Below are 22,379 nucleotides of genomic sequence, written 5' to 3' on the forward strand. Positions count from 1 at the left end.
GGCCAGTTCTGGCCCTTAGGGCGTAAATATACACCCCTGCTCTAGAACTCGTCAAGGGGCGTCTGTAAAGTCACAAGGGTTCATCTCCTGAGGACCACGAATATCTGTTTAAGTTAGTGGACATATCTTTAACATTTTGAGAGATATATGAACCAAGACATGGACAGATCTAGCCATGCTTCTTGCTTTGCAGTGGCAAATGGTCGTTAGGGTGGCACAGCCCCACATAGTGTCAGCAGAAAGTATTACAAATAATGATTAAAAAAAAATGCAAGAAAATAAATAAATAAATATATAAAATATTTGTATGATCATGTTTAATCATCTGATTCGTCTGTACTTTGCTGTTTTAGCCTGTGTTCTTCTAATTAGTGTCTACGGTGTGTGCCTATTGAGCTGTTTAGAGCCATGTGGGACAAAACCTGATCATGCCCTCCCTCTCATACTGTCTAAGTGAACGGTGACTGTAAAAACTACACTGCGCATGCTCAGAGTATTTTCCTATTTAATGTGTGTGGCAAAAAAATAATGACCAGAGGGGCACTGAGCTGCCAAACCCACCATACGTCATCTCACATAATTCAGAGCTGATAAGTTGCTGTAAGTACGTATGCAGCGAAAAGTGTGGTGTGTGAGAGGAGACGAGAGATGTGCAGTGAAGCGTCCTAAAACCCGGAAGTGAGCTGCGCATGGCTTCCCTCGACAAAAAAGCAATAAGATTTCTCCATAGGGTTTTAGAAAATAGCTCGAAATAAGGTCTGTGGAAAACGAACCTGTTTGATAAATGCACGTTTTGTTCAGCCGGATAATATCCACATGTCTACCCTACTTTTATAATTTTCTAATCATAAATCCATCGATTAGATTTATGATAGACTTTTGAAACTACAGGAAGATAAGGAAGACTTTTACAAAAAATGTATAGAGATTTTTGTCCAGAAGGATAGGCAGATGGACTTCATCTTCAAGTCAAGTTAAAACCGCAATTGTATTAAAAAATGGGATCTTAGTAAGAGAGAACAATTCAATATTTAAATGATAAAATTACATTTTTTGGGTATCCTTTTGTTGAACTGTCTGTTTAAAATTAATCGAAGCATCAGACAAAAAAAGCTTTTGAAAATAATATTATATTTTGATTTAGGTCAAAATACTATATTTGTAAACCTGAAGAGTCAGAGCCAGTGCCTAACCAGCCATGAACCTCACTGCAGAAGCTTATAGACATCTAAGTTGTTTGTGCCCCATCACTTTTGTACATATAAAAAACGCCACTGTTGCTTAGACTAAATGCACAAAATAAAGGCTTGTGAAAGTAATTTACAAACTAAAATTGTCTCATGGAAATCAAACACACACACACACACACACACACACACACACACACACACACACACACACTCACTCACTCACTCACTCACTCACTCACTCACTCACTCACTCACTCACTCACACAGAGGTCAACTGTTTCACTGTAAACTTCACTTCCCTCATATCATTTGCCAAAAGACTAATTCACTTATATCTTCAATGACTTGCCAAGGTAGCTCCCATGGACTGGCTAACCAAATAATTGATGGTGATAGGCACCAACAAATGAGAGCCGCTTCCTGCTGTATGCTGGATGGAAACATTCATTAAGCTCTGGGCTTGAGGACTTGATGCAGCAGGACGCCGAGCACTGCAGCAGAATGACAGATGATCTCCCAGAAAATGAGAGGAACACAAACTGGAAACTTTTCCAAATCAACTTAGAGTATTTTGACTCAACAGAGGGGGGGACTGAGGTAGACGGGGGATATGAATGAGGGACAATGGTGTTTGTTCAGGTGCACTGAGTTTTATATCACACTCAATTTGCTGGTTTACAGAAAAACATTGCTGTAGATTACACAAACAAAAGGACACATTTGCTGGGAAACAAAGCTCAGTGTTGGGGTGCAGGCTTACTGGACAAATTCCCACATAATTGGAAGTGGCCAGTGTAATTTTTCATGTTTATGTTGCCCTGTAGAAGGGTTTCCTTCCCTGCTCCTTTCCATATGACCTCATGCATGAATAATGACTAAAAAACACATGAAATGGCTCCGCATTTGGTATTTTTCCAAGTTTAAGTGGACCCGATTTATTTTTAAAGTCAAGAAACCAAACACTGGCTTGGAGCACGAGTAAAATGTGAAACCCACAGTGGACCTTTTATAAAAGTCTTTCACTTTCCCTTGGACACTCCTTAAGTGTTAAGGGTCTTTCCGACAGATAAACATCCCTAAGTGTCAGTAATCTGGATCAATATATTTAGACTGCCTACCATAAATCATCGACCTGCAGATTTAGTGCTGGGCTCGGTTGTTTTTGTTGCCATATGCAGAAGCTCACACATCTCTGGTGATGGGGGGGTATTCTCACTGTAGCTTGGCAGAGCACAGCAGCATCTGTTCTCCTGGCCTCCTCCAGCGGCATTCACGTGATCCTCTTTAGTAAATCAAAACTCATTATTTTAAACTTCTTATATGGTTCTCTTGGTGGATGTCATCAATCACCTTCTCTGTGCTCTACCCTGTGGTGTTTTACTAAGGCTGTAAAACCTCCACGTGTTTTAAAATGACACATAATATCACGGTTATATGTGCATTTTAGGTTACTTTTCACTTCATTTTAATGTGAATTTGGTTTTAAAGATTATAGTATGGGTGTTTCCCATCTGCCTTACAGTATATGGCTTCTCTGAGGTGTTGCAATTATGGTAATTGAGGGTAATTAAGGTTATGAGCAAGCCTGAAATTATTGGTGATTAGAATTCATCAAAATGTACATAAACATGACTGACACCAGATGCCTCTAAATGTGTTATGTTTTATTTGCTTTAACGATCAGTAATGTATGAAAGTTGTGTGGATTACCCTCCAGTGCCTGTGATCACCTCTCTGAGCACGCTTTCCTTGCTTACCAGACCATATTGTTATACATAAAGGCTTATAAGACTTTGCTGAAGGATAAAGGAGTGAGGACATTGCACACATTGCTTACAGTTCCTCAATCTCATTCATCTGTCTGCCACAACGCTGGAGTTTGAGGGTGGTGGTGTTTGTTGGTGTTCTAAACACTGGAGTGTAATCAGTGAATTCAGCAAAAATAACAACCTGACTAGAACCTTCCTTACAGGTTAATTATGAATACCTAACCCGACACTCAAACTACAATTTTTATTCATAAAAATAACCTCCAGGTAAATGAAAGGAACAGGAAATGGATAACTTAACACATATTTATTTAACAACATAGCAGTCTAACAGTTAAAAGAACAGTCTACTTGCTTCTTCTCTATGAGTATGTAGGTTATGTTTACCTGGGTAATGTCCTTTCACAGTGAGAGACAGCTGAGTGTGTGACACATGGGATTTCTGCTGTGGTGATAATAATTCTGCCCTTAATGAGCACACTTTTGAGAATGTTCAGCTACCACTGGCAGCCAGTTAGCTTAGCTCAGAGTAAAGATGGGGGGAAAAAAATTGTCTAGGTCTATCCAGGGATTATAAAATCCACCCACCAGCCCTTCTAAAGATCGCTTATTAACTTAACCAAATATTTTATTCAGCATTGTTATAGGCCGGACTGTTTAAATTGTTCCTTGGCTGGGCGCAGATGCTTCTCTTGGTTGAGTGTCTCCCAGTGGAGGCTCCAGGAAGTTACTGCCTCTGGCAAAGATATAGTCCGCCAGCTAATGTGTAATTAGTGAGTATTGGGACAATTTTGTTGCCTTTGGGCCAAGATAAGTTTACCTTTTGCGGCATCAACCTTGTAACTTAAATCCTGGCAAGAAAACCAAGTGTATTCCCCTTAAATATCAAACGAGAGAGCAGCTCATGAATCCACTTATTCCCCACGGGGACATTGTTATTTAATCACAGCTATATTTTGCCTGGTTATACTACATTACAGTGACCTTTTCAATTTTGAATGAAGCGTAACCTTTACAATTTTGATGATGTGTAAATAAAGAAAACAAACACATACGCATAAAATCACACCCACAGCAATTTGTACTAACCCTGAGAGTGTGCGGCGACTGAACTGGCAGTCCAGTGACGTCCACCTGTGCCACGTCGTCTGCATGTGCACTCAGCCCGTGGACGAACAGGATAGGCCGGCTGTACAGGACATCTCGCTGAGGGACCAGATTCAGGTCTTCATTGACGTGGAAGTTGGGGTCCGACACCTCAAACTTCACGTCCTCATTCCCCGCGCAGTCATCAAACTCGACTGAAAGACACACACGGAAAGGGTAGGTGTTATGTCTTCACTCATTTCACTCACGAATTACAAACCGAAATGTCAAGCCAAAAGTCACCGAGGTATTCACTACACCGTAAAGAAGAGAACTTAAAGAGGTTGCCAACTAAAAAAGCGGATATAAATAGATGCCCTGAAGATAAACACACACCCTGAGGAAAGAGGAGGATGTTCTGAAAGGCTCTGTCAGCTAAGCTACAATAAAAGTCAGTGATCTCTATTCTCAAAAGCCTGCTGCAATATTTATGACCCATTGCACGCATTGTAGACTTATTAATGTATCTGTCTCCCTTTTGCAGAGCTGTACATAGAGTGGAATTCAGTGACAAGAGGAGAAAGGATTTAAGGTCCAGGAGGAGAAGAGTGTCACCTTAAAGTCAGATGCATGTGGCGCGTGCACGTGTGAGCTCGTATTGTCTGACTAAAGGAGATACCGCAATGACTCTAGCGGGCTTTATCCCTTCTGATCATGTTCATCCGCTCTTTATCTCTCTCACACACTTCCTTTGGTCTCGTGACACTATCCCCATGTCCTCCCCCACCCTCAGGCCTGACAATCCTCCCCTCCCTCATCCTTCACCTCCTCTTTACCTCGGCCTCCCGTGAAGCTTCCTGCTGTTACGGAACACGAAGGGAGGGGTTTTTGAGTGTTCTTGGATGGATGTGTACACATGTTGTTGATGGGTAAAACAGGTGCAGCATGACTCACCATTCAACATAATTGCTATTTCTGAAACATGGATCAACAACGAAAAGGACATAGACGTTGAGTTGGATGGATATGAGCTCAGATACAAAAATAGACCAAATAAGGGAGGTGGAGGAGTTGCCTTCTATGTGGATACAATTATGCACTTTAGTGTGTTGGACAGTATGACAACTGTGGTTGACAACCTATTAGAACGTATAACAATTGAAATCTACAAGGAAAAAAATAAAAGTGTCATAATCAGCTGTATATAGGACGCCAGGGTCAAGCATTGAAACGTTCACAGACTCGATTGAGGGCATGTTTTCTAAAAAAGATAACAAAGCTATTTTCATATGTGGAGATTTTAATATTAACCTGCTTAATCCTAACAAGCACAAAACTACTGATGAATGTATCGATACAATGTATAGTCTGAGCCTATATCCGAAAAGAACTAGACCCAGAGTAGAGTGACATCCCATTGTGCCACCCTAATAGATAATACATTTAACAATGACATTGAAAACCACACAGTAAGTGGTTTAAGTTAGGACGTCCCATTGCTCTTAAAAGTATTTTCCCTGCTTCTCGTGGTTCCCTTGCGTCTCTCCATGCTTCTCTGGTGGGAGGGACTAAACGCAGGGAAACAACGCAAGTGAGGGACGCAAAGATTTCATTTAAACGAAGTGATATGCAGCCGCAGACACACAACTGCGAATGTATACGGAGACGATAGGTTGGGACGTGTCACATGTGCCGGAGACGATAGGTTGGGACGTGTCACGTCGGCCGGATGTCCCCAATGACGTTATAGGAGAAAAAATTCTGGATCTGCTTGTTAGCACCCCCCTTTTCTTTTCTTTTTTGAGATGCGGGTACGGAGGAAGAGAGAGAGGGTTTTTTTTTCTGACACTTTGTGAGTTCCCTGACATACCGGGGACACATATTTATGTATAAAATATTTCAAAAAGTGCATTTTGCATAATAGGTCCCCTTTAAGTGGCCCTATGCTTTTATGGGGTTTTCCCTTTTGTGCATTTAAATGGCCTGCAACACATTTATGTATTTAGTCTTATGACCCCTCAAAGTGCTTTTACATATAGAGGTCAGCGTATACCCATTCACACACATTCATGCCGAGAGAGATGCTCCCCTAAAAAGTCCCACCTGCTCCAAGGAGGCAAACACTAAGATGCATTCACACACCACTGCAATGTCAATATGAGTATCATGTCCAAGGACATACCGACATGTTGATTGCTGAAGCTGGGGATTTAACCAATGATCATATGATTGGGTAGATGAATTTAAATTATAAAACAAAACCGTTTTGTTTTTAAGCTATTTCCATACTCATACAAATGTTCCAAAGTGAAGTGAAATTGCATATTTCAAAGTCATAAGCCTACATAATGTCTTATTTGCACAGCACCCACGCCCTGTCAATACTCAGGGTAAACCCTGCACATGATGTGAGATGATTATCAATACAGCCACGTGTTTCTGGAAAAACATGTTGTCTGTCCACAAAAACAACTTTTTATTTGATTGTAAAAACAAGCAAAAATGTAGATTGGAAAGATTGCTTCTCCCCTCCACTGGGAGAAGGACAGGGCTCTCAAGACAATGCCTTACATTACTTATTCATTATGGATGTCATGCTTTTAGTTTAACATAACACAGAAAGTCGGTTGTAGCTCATAGCGAGCAGAAGGAAACCCTTCACAATGATCTGGGAATCTCTCATCTCTGTGTTCTGCTCACATACTGTATTTCTGATGAAGGAATGGGTTCAGATTTGAGCCCAAATTTAACAAGTTCCTCTGTGTAGCTGTGGAACAGTTGTGCCTCTCTTAAAATAAAGCACAGCTTCCATGTCTCGTGCAAAGGCTTGACACTTTCTCTTCCAAACCAACTAATTATTTTGTATTTGTATAACAACGTCAATTGCCCATATTTATATGTTTGAGCTGCCTTTTAACATCTTGTTTTGGAGCAATACTTTACCTATGGACCTAATGTAGCTGGAAGTTAGAATCTCTAAGATGTTCACGACTGCTCAAGAACGGTGACAAGGTGGGAAAAAGAGTAGGTTTGTCTGGGACAATATGACACATGTTACCACAATGCTGAGAGGTACTTTAGATGTCAATGTAGTCCCCATATAACCCTAAAATAAAAATGTATTTTGAAACCATTAGTGTAATGATGTAATAAAGTCTTACATGTAGTTTGTTGCTTCAAATCAGTCTTCTCCATGCACGATTGAAAAGAAAAACTGGCAATTGTCACGAAAACTCTCTAGGATTTGTCCTCAGCTTAATAAATGAGCAAACAGGTTCCCAGACTTTTGTTGCAACTTTTTTTCATCACCATACTTTCCATCATATTCTGTCAAAAAGGGGATCCCTATGGTCTGTGCAATTTTTCTGCCAGTAGGGGACCAAATATGCAACGAGAATGGGGACAGCTTGGAGTGCCCTTTACCCAACCCATGCGTATGTCGATTAATTTACATCTGACATACACAATGGTGATAGCCCTACCTTACACAGCCATTGACTAAAAAGGTAAGTTCAAGAATGGAGACTGCCAATCAAATGAGGGACATTGGCTCAACTTGCGGAACAAGTTCAAAAAATGCTGAGCAGTCCATCACAACATGTGACACTTAGTCGTCCTATATCCAAGTTTTTGCTCAATGTTTACAGTTTTAGCTGTCCACACAATCCTAGAGAATGTTATAGTCAACTGCACTTGAAGTAAACATATTTAGCAACTGATGTTTCTAAATTAGTCAGGACTGTGGCCTTTTTTAGTATGTAAACAAATTAATAGTGTAAAAAACAGAAAAATGTGATAAGTTCCACTAACATAGTCATTATAAACAAGGCTACATAGCATTGCAACACTATGACAAACTAACTACATAAGGGGCAGACAGTTTATTATTTGTATTAGTTTATTTGAATAAGTATCTCATCTCTTTAGTTCACTAATGATGTGACTCTGAAGCCCAACTCCCACTGTAATTAAGCTTTATTAACTGGTAGTCCCAATACATACAAATTAGTACACAGTAGGGGATACATTGTTACCAAACCAACCCGTATTGTTTCACTGTTTTTCTGCCGTAACTTGTATTGTTCATGTTTCTTAATCACAGGGGATAAAAGGTAGCTGGGAGGAATTTACCACCTCATGCTCTCATTATATGTCTCCCTACTCTTCCCATTCCCTTTACCTTGTAAAAGCAATGGTTGTGTGTGTCTGATTGAAAGTCATCAATCCATACACGTCTAGTATGTCTATCTTCGATCACGCCAGCTCAAATTGAAAAGCCTATGGTTAGTGCTGGCTGACAATAAAATCAATAGACTGAAGTCTATCAAAGCACTCATTTAGTACACTTAACCTTTGCGACTATTAGTCTGGCTTCTTGTATCTCTCTCACTGCAGACATTTTTAAATCTTCCCTCCGGACTGTATCGTTTTCTGCCATCTGGACGAAGGTAAGAGCTGAATACCGGAGTGAGGAATAGAGGACGTGGGGGGAAAAAATGACAGGAGAGGCAAGGCTACAATGGACACTGAGGGAGAGCTACAAAGTCAACAGCCTACTCTCCGGGGAAACAAGGCTCCATCTCAATATTAACTTCTAAGCCAAAGCATGAAAGATGTGTTCATTTCCATTCCCATTACAAGCCTCAGATTTATTTCAATAACATGGGTGCGCTCTTTAGAGCTTGCAAATTGCGGCGCCAAACAGTGTCAGTGGCATTTCAAAGGGGGATTTCAGTGGAGAGCATAGTGAGCGCGCGGCTTTGAAGTCAGGCTACAATGAGAGAACGCAACTTACCCTGCTCACCACTACGCACCAACACGCACCCACTTTCTTTATTCTGAGTGCTGGCTCAGGCTTGGAATAACTGTGCACAACACGGATTAGGGTAGCCAAAATCCCTCACTGATGACTCTTTAGGAGGAGGAGCGGGTGGGTGGGAGTTCAATTTTTCCTGCAAGTTTGACATTCAAGCTCTTTTCAGGCTATAAACCTCCCATGGAGCCTGTGAATGGCCAATGTTCCAGAAAGTGGTTCACCAAAGAGCATGGTCAGTTTGAGATTTATCCACATGCTTTCATGGCATCAAAATATGACTATAAGTTCTTAATTAAGTTTAAAACAAGAAATTAAGACATTTTCAGGGATTGTGTACCTTAGACTTAAATGCAGATACCTATTATAAAATGGACAGAACAAACAATACTCCATCATTTGTATTTTACAAATTACACCAAACTGTCAACCAGTGATATTTTTTGACATATATTTTTCTCTTTAACCTGTTTAGCCCTGAGCCTGTTTTTCAGGTCTCAGGCTCGAAAATGACGTTCCCAGAACAAATGACCATATCTTCACTTGTAAAAAGGGTAAATGAATCATCTTTTTTCTCAAAGCAATGGTACACCTTGGAGTTGGATGTAGAAAAATGACAGAATCAATATAGATGTTTTTATTTTAAAGTAAATTCAGTTTCAGATTGAACATTGTAGTTTCCGTCCAAAAGAAAACCATTACTTATTGTGAAAACCACACTTGAATGATGGTAAGGTAGACTAAAAGCTTTAGGAATCCAAACTATAACATATAATAAGTACCCTGTATCAAGATTGATGCAAAACAAGTGAGATTTGACCTTTTTAGAGATGTTTAGAAACAAAACCCCACTTCTGGGGTCATTTGGGTGTATTTTCCATATCTCTGGAACCCATCGGTCGATGTTGATGATTGACACCACTTTTGAACCGTTAGAGCCAATAGAATTGAGGGGAAGTTCCTAAAATCCATCTAAACATTACCATTGGTGAAGAGAGTGATGCGCAGCTAGCATGCCCAAAACCGGAAGCTGGGTTGTAGCTCTCTCCGTTTTTTACAAAAATGTTATGATGGGTTATCAGTAATCATTTCAAAGTGACACAGAAACATTGGATTAACCTTTAGCAGCATTTGTATGCGTTGTAATGCCATTGAACACAACTTTTGATCAGAAAACAGCAAAGGTAAGACGTATTTGCCATTTTGGCCCCGTAAAGCTAAATTGTGTCTGGTTTTGCCTTCGCTGTCCTGAGTCTTGGTCGTGGAGTGATGATACTTATACCATTGGAATCTGTGGAATCTCAGCTTTCATATGATATATTGTTTGTGCAGAACCGATGAAGTATACAATATTACTACTGTGAGTTATGTGCTAAGTGCGTTAGCACTCTTTCGCTTAGTGCTAATTCAGAGGCTTGGCGTTAGAGTTGTGTTTTGTTTCGTTAAGAATGGTTCATAACGTCAGTTAGCTGAGTTTCTTCCCGTTATGTGGATATGACACATTAATACATTATTTAATGTTAAAAAGCCCTGAGACACAGTTTCGTGAAATAAAAGCCTGTAGCCCCCACCCCCGAGGGCTCCCGGGCTTAACAGGTTAAAGTGTTTAAGCAAAATCATCTTTATAATGAAAGACAATGTAGATGTTCTCCCTCTAAATGATAAAGCAACCTATTTTGACATCCAAGCATATTGACATTGGTTCCACTCTTTTGTCTGTCAGACCTAACAATTCGATCCCCCCCTGCCTCCCCTCCTCTGTCAGACACCAAAGTTTTCCTTTGAGGTGTTTGAAGACAATTTTCTGTCTTGTAACTAAATGTCAAGTCTCCATGCTGGCAGAGATGGGAATCAGAGGAGTAATCTCAAAGGTGGCAGCATGGGTGTGTTTGAGCTGATAGCTGACGTGTCTTACCAGGCAGAGTGTGCTCAGCCTCATAAAAAAGGCTCAGGAGAACACCATTCTCAAATAATCACTTGGCATTAGCGAAGGAGCCGCCTTTGAAAATGTATTTACACCCTGAATTGCATTTTTCCCCAGAGTTTCCTATCACAGAGCTTTGTCTGAGACCCATTATTGGGACTCAGCGTTAACAAGGCTCTTTTTAGCTACAAAGATAACGGTTTGAAGGATCTTGCCAACTAGGGGGTCCTGACAGCAGGATCTTTCATCTCGAGCTTAAAAGATGATTAAGGCCTCCAACCTCCACCTTTAATGCGACTCCAGCCAATCTCATGTTAGGTGTGTGTGTTCTGCGGGCCATGATCATGCTTTGATGTATGGCACTGTCCACTTCAATGGTGACTAAAGCCAATTAAAGTGCAATTACTTTCTGATCCGAGAAAGTGTCAGAGAGAGTTCAGGGGGACTGTTAAAGATCAGCAAAGAATGGAAGTTAAAGGTGGGGTATGTCATTTTGGAGAAACCAGCTCGAGTGCGCTAGAATTTGAAAATACACAGCCGGAAAAAATCTGCCTCTTCCTTCAGACTTCCTTACAGAGCCCCTCCTCCAACACACACGAACGCGCACATGACCAATGAGGGCACGAGATAATTTTGTGAAAAGATGGAAGACTGACAGGCAGGTAGGCCATCCAGTTACTTTAGCCGGGCCGGCTCAGATGATTGGTCGTGCTTTTTACAGTACTACGGCTTCCACAGGTGAAATGTTTCTATGTATTTATTGTCAAAGCACTTCAGATATTCATTGCTATCGGGATGTTAAGAGCATTCCATGGAATATAACAAAAAGTGTTTCTGAAATAAATGACATACCCCACCTTTAAATAATTAAGTGCACTTTCAGGCAAAATGTAATCGAGAAAGGAGAGAGTATAAGAGAACGCTTTGATTGTGTTGAAAAGATACACATGTGTGTTTCAGTTCCCACGTATACGTAATCAAAGTGCTTTTAAACCTCACTCTGTGATCCTACTGTAAACAAAAGGAACAAAACACATTACTGGAACATGCAATTGTTCCTCCATGTTTAGTCAAATGTCTCATCTACTGTTTTTATAATATGAGGACTTGTAACAAACATATTTTAATTAACCGTTTTTTATGCTGTAAAGGGATGATTCAGCACAGCAGTTTTACAAACCAATATTTAAATAGGTCCAGTTGAAAAAAAACAAAATTCCCCGTATAATGTAAACGTAGGTGTCCCTAATGTGTCCTCCCAGAAACCTCTCTTTTGCTTCGCACCACTCTGATTTACCCAGTGGCTTCATTTTCACATTTACATATCTGGGATTATGCATGCGAGCAAATGCACGAGGGTATTGTTTGGACATGTTCGCGTTTGTGCCTCTATTATAATTACAAGGGTTGGCAGTTAGATGTACGATTAAACAAAAACATGAACAAAATCATGGATTCAATTCCACAACGGCGACAGTTTAAGCAGCACCATTATACACATGAAACATACATGAAAGCCATTTGGATTTAACAACATAAAGCAACAATACCAACAGTAATTGAGTTTCCTGCTCTGCTAGAAGATCACTTGTAGTGGAACTGTGCTGAAATGTATTCACAAACTCTGATGTTGCATCAACCAATCAACCATCTTAACAGGGAGGACCGCCTGGTGGAATCTAAGAGGTGAACAAGTAGGCCCCTTCGCAGGAAAAAAGCTTGAAATAAACGTAATTGCTGGCAGGAAAACGTTTTTAGCGATCTCATGAAAAAATGTTGTCTACAAAGTGGCAACATGCTGACCGCTTAATGTTTACTTAGATCATACTCTATTTGACTTTCCCTGAAGAATTGGTTTTTGCCTGTTCAACCCTGTCTGCATTTTCACTTCTAGAAACAAATTGCATATAACTTCAGAGTTTAAAGAAACAGTAAATTATTATTCTTTGTCATTCATTATTGTTGTTGGTTGTTTTCTGTCATGGTGTGCAACTTATTTCAGCTAACAGAAGAAAGCTAGCTAATTATAACACATTATGTGTCCCGCGAGTGTTTTATGAAATGTCACTGTCATCTTGTGCCCTCAGAAAAATATTTATTTTGTTAGTTTTTATTTTAAGCTACAATAAAAACTGTCAAAACAGCAGAGAAGTTACCCTGCACGACTGACATTCTTCAAATTATTTACTTGAGGTTCAGAGATTGTGTTGAATCACCGGCTTAGAAATGTGCAAAAGCTGATTATGATAAGCTGGCACTTACAAAATAGATCAGTCACTAACAGCTTAGCGGCCGAGTTGAAGTCATTCTACAAACTGTGCCTAGTTGAAGCTATCTGGTACCACAGCAGTCTCATTTGAATCGAAATCAACACATTTCCCCATGTACATGATGAGATTTTGTTTGGCGTTGTGCTAAATATGGAACTGGATGGTAGTGATCTGATGGTGTGTTACACTGATCTGAGAGGCTCCTTGTTGTCACAGTCAACAACCAGAGATGGTTCATTATGTACTGTTTGCACTCGGTATCTCTGTGGGAACGCGTACTCTTTATGCTACGGTAAAGCTTAAAAAGACAACGAAGAGAAATCGGGAGTGAACGAGAGAGAACATAAAGTAATTATGGTGAAATATTAAGAGACAGGCTTTGTGCTCTCACTCAGACTAAGGGGGATCTTCTCCTTGTTATCACCCTGAGTTACAGTGCGTCCAGGCCAGGAATGCCAGGACACTGCCGCCAGGCTACACACACACACACACACACACACACACACACACACACACACACACACACACACACACACACACACACACACACACACACACACACACACACACACACACACACACACACACACACACACACACACACACACACACCGTATTCGATTTCCACAATATAATGACCCTAATACTGGTCTTGTACTATTTTATTCTCACTGAAACTTGACACAGAGGTCCAAGTTGGCAAAATGAGAATTAATCAACACCACATGAACTAGCTTGTGTTCACATACAGTCCAACAGTTAAAATAGTGCTTAGTGTTACTCGACTGTTAATACATTTAATGAAATTAAACGTTTCAGTTTTTTCAGTTTAGGTGTAAGCAGCGTTTTTGATGGGTAATCCAACTAGTAGGTTTTATCATCTATTTACATGGTTGAATACAAGAATACAAGAAAATAAACCCAACCTTTTGAGGCTTTTATATTCCAACCACATTGTATCCTTAAGCCAACCAAGTAGATATTTGTTGAAAACCTTAAATAAATAAATGCAATATTCATTCAGTGAAAACGTTGTACTGCTGCTCATCCGTTGTACTGCTGCTCATCCGAATGAAGAAACCAAGAGGTCACAGAGAATTCATCCTATGGATAACATGTCCGTTCAAAATGTTGTGGCAATCATCATCATCACATCATCCAATAGTTGTGTTATTTTAGTCAGGACCAAAGTGGTGGACTGACGGACGTCCTTTGCCATACCTTATATTGCCATAAATTCAAAAAAGTATTCAAGGAGCACAGCACAATTGTTTGCTTTGGTTTTAAAATATTTCATAGTTGTAGCATGCTTCAGCCCTGCTTCTTAGTGTGGGTCAGATGTTATGATGCATGTGTAGAACAGGTGGATCTCCAGCTGCATCACAGTAGCAGGGTTGCAGAAATCACTGAACCAGAGCCAGGTCAAGCAAAATTGCAGAGAGTAATTTCTAAACCGTCCACATTTTGAGGAGCTGTGTTGTGACTGCATGCTGAAATAAATTACTGCAGTGTACAACGGAGAATGTGACTTATTTATCCATCCATCTATGCATTTTTGGTTTTCTACCAGTTTTATTTAATTAGGATGTTTGCGATTATAATATTCAGCCTTGACGAAACAACGCAAACAAGAAAGAACCTTGGGGGTTATTAGATTTTAACAAGGTTTTTCAGAGCATCTTTTCTCTGCCATAATTACAATGTGTATTTCCCCTGACGGGCTGCAGCACTTTTCTTTATAATCACTTGCGTTCATCAGGATGCAAAATAAGTTGCAGACAGGCATCCCTTCTCTCTGTTACTCACATGCAGTCACACACTGAAGACAACAGAAGACAAACTCAGGCCTGCATCGCTTCATAAAGAGGTCAGAGGCAGATAATGACAGGAAGAACAGTATGTTTCCTTGATGAGAGAACCTACTAGCGTTTATTTGTGATTGGTGTCAAGCAAGGAGCAAGGTAAACACAAGCAAACCATTTTTACTCACATCTAATGAATTAATTCATGAATTCCATCAGTGAGCAAGGCAGCCCATCAGCGAAAAATATATACTCTTCAAGGTTTTTCCGCACTAAATAACAGGTTAACATAACACTGACAGCAACAGTAAACATCCTGCTGTCTCCACTACGCTGGAAATGTTTAGGCCTACAGGCTCGCTCTTTGAAGTTGTCTGTTTCAAGGTTATACCTGCTTAAATATGAATTCATTTAAATTCCCATTAAAAGAAAACCCATCATAGCTCTCTTCAACCTGTTTTTATGTGGGAAATAAAATGAAAATGTATCAGCGCATCTTTGCGATTGAGATCCCCTGAAGCCTTGCTTGACAAGGTTAACCACAACACGATCTGAAGGAAGGGAGCAAGGTTTTATTTTTGTCAGCACAGGAACAAACTTCAATCAGTTGGGCTGTCTGTTTGTCAGTTGCAGGACAAAGTCTTTAAAGTAAGATATAGATAGATTAAACAGGGGTCAATCTGCTGGGGAGTTATATAGTAAAAATCACGGTGGCCAACAGTTGCCACGCAACAGTGACCTACATTAGTTCCATACGGAGAAATGCGCTCCAGTTTCAAAAGTAATGCAAAACATTTTTGAAAACACATGCATATGAAGAAACATCTTTACTAACTTGAAAACACGTGCACAGCATTTAGTAAACATTCACCAACTTGACAGAAAAATGTGCAGTGTTTAACATATGAGATGCATACAAAAAACTGCAAATACTAAATGCTGCAAATACACAAGTCTGCAAGAAGCATAAAACACAACAGAAAGGGGGACACAAATAGTGGTGCACACAGCTGGGATCGAAGCGCTTGCTGACGTTCGGGGTTGGCCAGCTGTCACTGTTGCTGAATAGTTTTTTTGGCTTATTCTAACAATGTGATCACACCTATTAATTGCATATATACTGACAAAACACAACTTTGAAACAGACTAACTCTGAGACAGTGACAGTTGGCCAACTTCATATTCCCCGAATGTCAACAAGCGCTCAGGTCCCAGCTGTGTTCCTCACTTTTAAGTGTCCCCTGGTTGGTTTTGTGTTCGCGTTTCTTGCAGCGTTTTGTTTATTTGCAGCATTTAGTTTATGCATGTTTTGTCAATGTGGGAAATGTTTTCTAAAAGCTGCGTGTTGACATCGTAAAAAAAGCATACCTTCATTGTTACTAAACCAGATATAAAGCGATAATATTAAGAACATTTAATCAGAAAAGTACAAATGAAAGGCAGTACAACAGACTGGATGACCTCAAACTACACTACACACCAGTTTTGTTGGCATTGTCATGTCATGTCAGCCAAATAAATGTAATAAATTCAACAGACAACCAGTCACTGAGGCATGACACCGTGATGAATATTGATATGGATGGATCAGTGGCTATGGAGAGATGACAAATGTCCCGAGGGAACACAAACTAACGTGTGAAATTGTTTTGCAGTTTGTCACACTGTTTGAAAATCAGCCCCTTAAATAACCATTTTGAACTCGGAGCCAAAATAAATTCCAGAGGTCAAAAGTCATTCCCTGTCCTTTCAAACATATGATTGCAATTGACTGGCCATCTGGCGCTACAGGAGAAACAGAGGAGGCTCTGAGTCATAAACAGAGTGTCAGTGACCACTCGCTTTCTGCTGCAGCAGTGCTGTGTTCTCTGTTGACTTCTAAATGTACCCGAGCTATAAATATTATATTTTGTTTCTGCTTCTTCTGCATGCTGACAACTGAAAGCCCCAATTCCCAATCAAACTTTTGTCATTTAAAGATCTATGAATATATGGAAAAGTTCATACTGTAAGGTTGATTTTCATATTTTATGTATGTCTATGGCCCTTTCCCGATGTCCACACTCACAGACCTGACGCTCTGCCCAGAGGTTTGAGAAGGGCTCAGGGTTGTCCTGCTGTCAAAGTGCTCAAGGGCTGCCACGAGGACTTTTTAAACTTTTTATACACACTTTTCTCAAGTCTGAATTTCTGCAGACTTTGCCTCAGGGATTTAGCGACATTTCATTGTGTTCTGATGTTTAAAATGGAATGACAAAATAAAAAACTAAATAATTCAGTGTTCTCTGACAAGAACAAGATGCATTGTTAACAAGAACTGTGCCTGCTTGTTTCTTTGTCTACCTTATTGTGATAATTCATTTTAGCTGATCTGATCAAACTACATGAATAACAATATAATGATATGTTCTGTTCAGTTTTGCACATTACAGATATGATATTTTGCACCAGTTATATACAGTTTATATATATATATATATATATATATTTCTATATAGGTTATAAATTATCTATTTCCTTTTGTATCATTTGCTTTAACTTTAATAAAACCCACAGCTTATGTTATCTTTTTATCGGATTTCAATTTTAGGATTTTTTCAGACCTCATGGACTAGATATTCCCACATATAGCATTTTTAAATATAGGCAACTTTGATTTTCAAATAATGAGTGTACTGGAGCCTTTCATTTAAATGTGGGACCAGCAGTTCAGTCTGGATGCAAAAAAGCAACAAATGCTGCGTTGTGCATAGTGGGTGGGGGTGTGGCTGAGCATCTGTAAATACATTTTACAGTAATAAATGATACCAGATGGCACCAACATGTTATCATATGCTGTGACTTTATGCTTCTTCAATAATGCAAACTCCATTGGCAGATTTAAGGAGCGGTGGACCTATAGGATATTTGCAGATAAGCTCATGGCTGTATATAAAAGTGTATGTTTGCCAAAGCATAGAAGGATATATTTGCCAAGCCATTTAACAGCCATGCAGGAAAGAAAAAGCAGAACACTTCCTGCCAACTGAAGTAACACCTGTCAATCAAACACCTCGGCAACACAGACACACACACACGCACATACGGTCCAACACACACAAATCCATAAGGAAACATAATTTTCACGCACAAGCCGAAATCCAGCAACGCACAGGCTCCCAGTGAGGCATTCACGCATTCAGGCAGATCGATAGGCTTTCAGGAGGCCAGTAGCACCCAGGTTGAGCCCCTGAGGCTCCAGCCAAGTTACTCAGCACTTTCTCTGGCCACTCAAGAGGAGCCATGCTGGGCTCTGGGCCAAGAGCCAAAGATAGGAAAGAAGCATACGGGTGAGAACTAAACTTTTGACACAAAGTAAGTCTGCCACTTCTGTGACAGCAACCATCATTATCTTCTCAGAGCGTTAGTCTACAGTTCACTTCAAACGTCCGGTCGAGTTGAGGTATAGTCTTGGTTGATGCAGGCCAAAGAGCACCGTCAAGGATTTGGGGCGTTAACAGATAATCCTTCTGCATCACAGAATATTTTCAATATAAGTGTAGTTAAAGAAGCTCTTGTTTTCAGTTCCTTTGAATTGTTATTTCTGTTTTGCCCTCAATACATTTCGAGGGCTTCATTTAGAACGTTCATTGGACCAAATACTTATTTCAGACTCTTTGATCAGCTAAAATACATTTTTCACAAATTAAAACATAAAAACAACACCAGGGACAATCCTGATTCTCCATTCTGGAAAGCACATATAAAGTAGATAATGTTTTTTATTTATTTGTTGTTGTTGTTGGGCTATATTCAGATATCAAGCAACATGTTTCAATGGAAATGACTTTATTTGTGATTCTGCCAGAAGAGAGGGGATGGACAGAGATGAAGGTGGAAGGAAAATAGACACTGGGGAAGATTCAGCTTGTTGTGGGAATATTGCTTTGATAGGTTTTTCCTGATTTGTAAAGAATAAAAAGAAAGGAAATACAATAGCTAAAAACAATCTATATATAAAAAGTTTCCTTTCATTCTTTGTAGTCAATTGATATGTTTTAATTTGACCGTTAAAACATATTTTTGTTTACTGTTATCTTCCATTAGTCATCAATAAACATAATATTAATGGATATATATTATTAAAACAATATTACAAAGAAGCAGGCAGAATTGGTCATTTATAGTGCTTCTGTCTGAGCAATACCATATTCTTTTTTAAATCCTTTTATCTTCTGAATGTATGTTAACCCAAAGTTAAAACTTGTGCTGGTTGAACAAGTAAAGATATTTAATTGAGAAAAATAAAGCATATTGACAATACATGTCACCCCACGGCCCATGTGTTTGGTTTATACGCACAGCCGTATAAGAAGAAATATAGTATGCCACATTCTGTGTGCTGCTTTCAATGTGATTATTAGGCCGGTTATTAAGTAGGTAATGTTTGACTCAAATATGAAGCACAAAACATGTAAAATCAATTTGACAGAATTAACAATGCTGAATGACACAACAAAATCTAGTATTTGTTGGGTTCACATGTTTGTGGTCTTATCATGAAGGAATAGGTATTCTAAAATAACACAAAACGGCTTGGTATGCCTTGTCACTAAAACAGATCGTTCCAGCTTATAATTGGAGTGATACTTTTTGAAGTGTATGAGCATAAAATAGACAAGGGATTGCAAGAGGGGCTATAAAAAAATGAGGTTCGGATACTCGTGTGGATGGTTTTTTGCAACAAACCAAAAAAAGATAACTGTGGCTCGTTTGATGGGTGTCCTCTGCAGCTGCTACTGACAGAAGCCATGTTTAAAGACAATACACGTATCTTCAAATGGAGGAAACAACCGCATGCAAACCTCAAATTGAGGAAATAACCAGATGCAAACCTCAAATAAAGGAAAAACCGCATGTTACCACATACAAACACCTAGCTTTACAAATGCAAATTGGCAGACAAATGCACACATTTACTACCTACAACAGACCATGTACATACAAGACAATTAATGACTTGATAATCTTAATTATTAGAGATAATTATATCACATTCTGTTTAATTGAGGAACTAAAGTCCCTATTTACCAGTAAAAATACATTGTTCTAAATGGTAAAATGAATTGAAGTTTACATTTTATAGTACAATTATGGTTTTAATCAAATCTGTGTTGCTTCAGTAGCCCTCAGGTTAAGACAAATACAATCGCAAATGGTTAATCTTTGTTCCATAAAGTATATAGTATCACTACTTTCACATCAAACTACATCAAAATAAGAAAACATTTCCATAAAAGTACATGCCAACCAAAGAGGATATTATCTCCACTGCCCTCCACTCAGCCCTGACACATCTTGAAAATAAATGTTGATTTCAGCTCAGCATTCAACACACTCTCTTTGAGAAAACTGAATGGCAAACTTATCACCCTGGGCTTGAGCACCACACTCTTTAACTGGATATTAAGCACACTCACAAACAGACCCGAGGCAGTTCAAATAGACAATCTCACCTCCTAATTTCGAGTGTTGAATATGGGAGTTCCCCAGGGCTTTGTGCTCAGCCCCCTACTGTGGACACACACGACATGACAAGCACTCTATTTTTGAATTTCATTGATGACACTTCCATCATTAGCCAGATTAGAAGCGACATGTAAGCAAGTGTTGTTTAAATATTACTTCTGAACTAAAGAAAAAATCAAGGAGTAGTTTAACATCAATGGAACTGTAGTTTTCACGGGAATCAGCAACCAAACAACCTGACATGGTCAAGCAGCCACGTTCTCAGCATTTTTCCTCAGGCTTTAAAGGCACCTGAACTCATGATTCACAGCCTACAACAACACATAGTTTGGGCTTTTTGATTAATGGGAAAGCACCCACATGTTGTTGCACAACGCTGTGTTGCACAGTGACAATAAGTTGTCATTATATCCTCCAAATAATTATACCACACGAAAGTTGCAGGATGTGAGAAACACAAATTAATGTTTTAATTCATCCATTATCCTGAGCAATTTATCCTTTATTAACATGTTTTTTTCATCTTCAAAAAAAAATAATAAAAAAATAATAATGCTTGTAAAAATTAAACCATATCTGATATTTTTCTCAAACGGTCAAAACTGAAAAGTGCTATCGACGTAGTATCCAGTGGTCCTTAGCAGTGTTATAAGTACTCAGTGAAGCTTTCTGGACAAAGTGATCTCCTGAGTGCTGTTAAAAACAGAGCCTAATTGAAAGTTTCCAAGGTCAGTACAAAGTTTATTTCTCTCCCAGAGTGACAATGCAGACCTATAATCCAATTTGATCTAATTCATTTATTAATGTATAACTGCTTCAGCAGCAGCTTTTTTGCGTATTACCTTGAATGCGTGGTTAGCGATGTAACCAAGCGACAACCTCCAGGGCTGAGCATTAAAGCTAATTGTAAAGGACCAAAAACTGAGGTTCGTCTTATGGCTGAATAGTGTACCTGAGGTTGGCTGCAAAATGGGAGCAATCTCCATAGACACCCATGTTAGAACACCCTACTTTAGGGAACAGATAAACATGTTTACAACATGGCTCTATACACCAACAAATAAATTGGTCTATATAGTTCTCAAAGTGTCACAGCAGCAATAATGATTCTGATGGGAGGACTTATTCCACTTTTATGAAGAAACCTCTACATTAGCAATACATATACGTTGGACTACAATTGTCAAAATCTTGAAGATATTTAGTTTATAGCATATCAACAAGAAGAGTAATGTTTTAAAAGCCGAGTTGTGCACCTTGATGAATACAATTGGATGATTCCGTTCAGCTGGTAGCCAAGCAGCTGATGCATTTGCCACTGGTGATGAAGTCTGAATGGTGCAGCTTTTCAAAATCTGCAAAGATGTTTCTGAGCTGATGTAAACGGCCCTGATTGACTGCAGTCTCTGATCATTTCAGATCATCACTTTCTTTCACAGTCAAGATGTGCCGACGTCTGGTCAGAATAATGTAATATTGATCCTGACAGGTCCTATCTGCTTGCCAGAACCTGTACCCTAAAGGCTTTGAAAGCTGCAATTAAAAACATCATGTTACTAATTGATGAACACCCTCTTAGTGAACAGCCTGCATTGAATTAAACATGTGGAGTTTACTTTCCATTCCAGGAGTGCTGTGAATGATGTTTGCTAGACCCACTAGCAGATGTACTGCAATTTGCATCAGAAATGTAAATGTATTTCCTGTTAAGTAGGTTACGCAGAGATGACACACGAGTATAGGAAGGAAGCAAGAGTGATCGGGGGGCATAAGACGGAAAGAGAAAGTGGGAGAGACAAATGACGGAAACAGAGGAGAAGGCAATCGAGAGAAAGAGATAGTATATCAGATGATTGCCAATTGCACGTTGATTGCAGATGGGGTCTTGGCACTAGGGTCCCTGTGCCCCTGATGGCCTTTGATTGCAGGCTTTACACAGCCTCTCAGGGTTGCTGATGCCAGTGTGTTTGTGCCAGAGGACCGAGATGGCAATTCACAGCAAGCAGCAGGTGTGTTG

At 39.5% G+C, this 22,379-nt stretch overlaps 1 protein-coding gene across 1 annotated transcript in view; it reads right to left on the reverse strand.

The window, feature by feature from the left end:
* Nucleotides 1-22,379, reverse strand: part of cdh13 (cadherin 13, H-cadherin (heart)) — a 385,568-nt gene that overhangs the window by 252,413 nt on the left and 110,776 nt on the right. Inside the window, exon 3 of the mRNA XM_079681783.1 lies at nt 4,049-4,260. Coding sequence (XP_079537909.1) covers nt 4,049-4,260 — 212 coding nt within the window. The remainder of the gene's footprint in view (nt 1-4,048; nt 4,261-22,379) is intronic.

Source organism: Notothenia rossii, assembly GCF_949606895.1.
Source record: "Notothenia rossii genome assembly, chromosome: 5".
NCBI classification, from domain to species: Eukaryota; Metazoa; Chordata; class Actinopteri; order Perciformes; family Nototheniidae; genus Notothenia; species Notothenia rossii.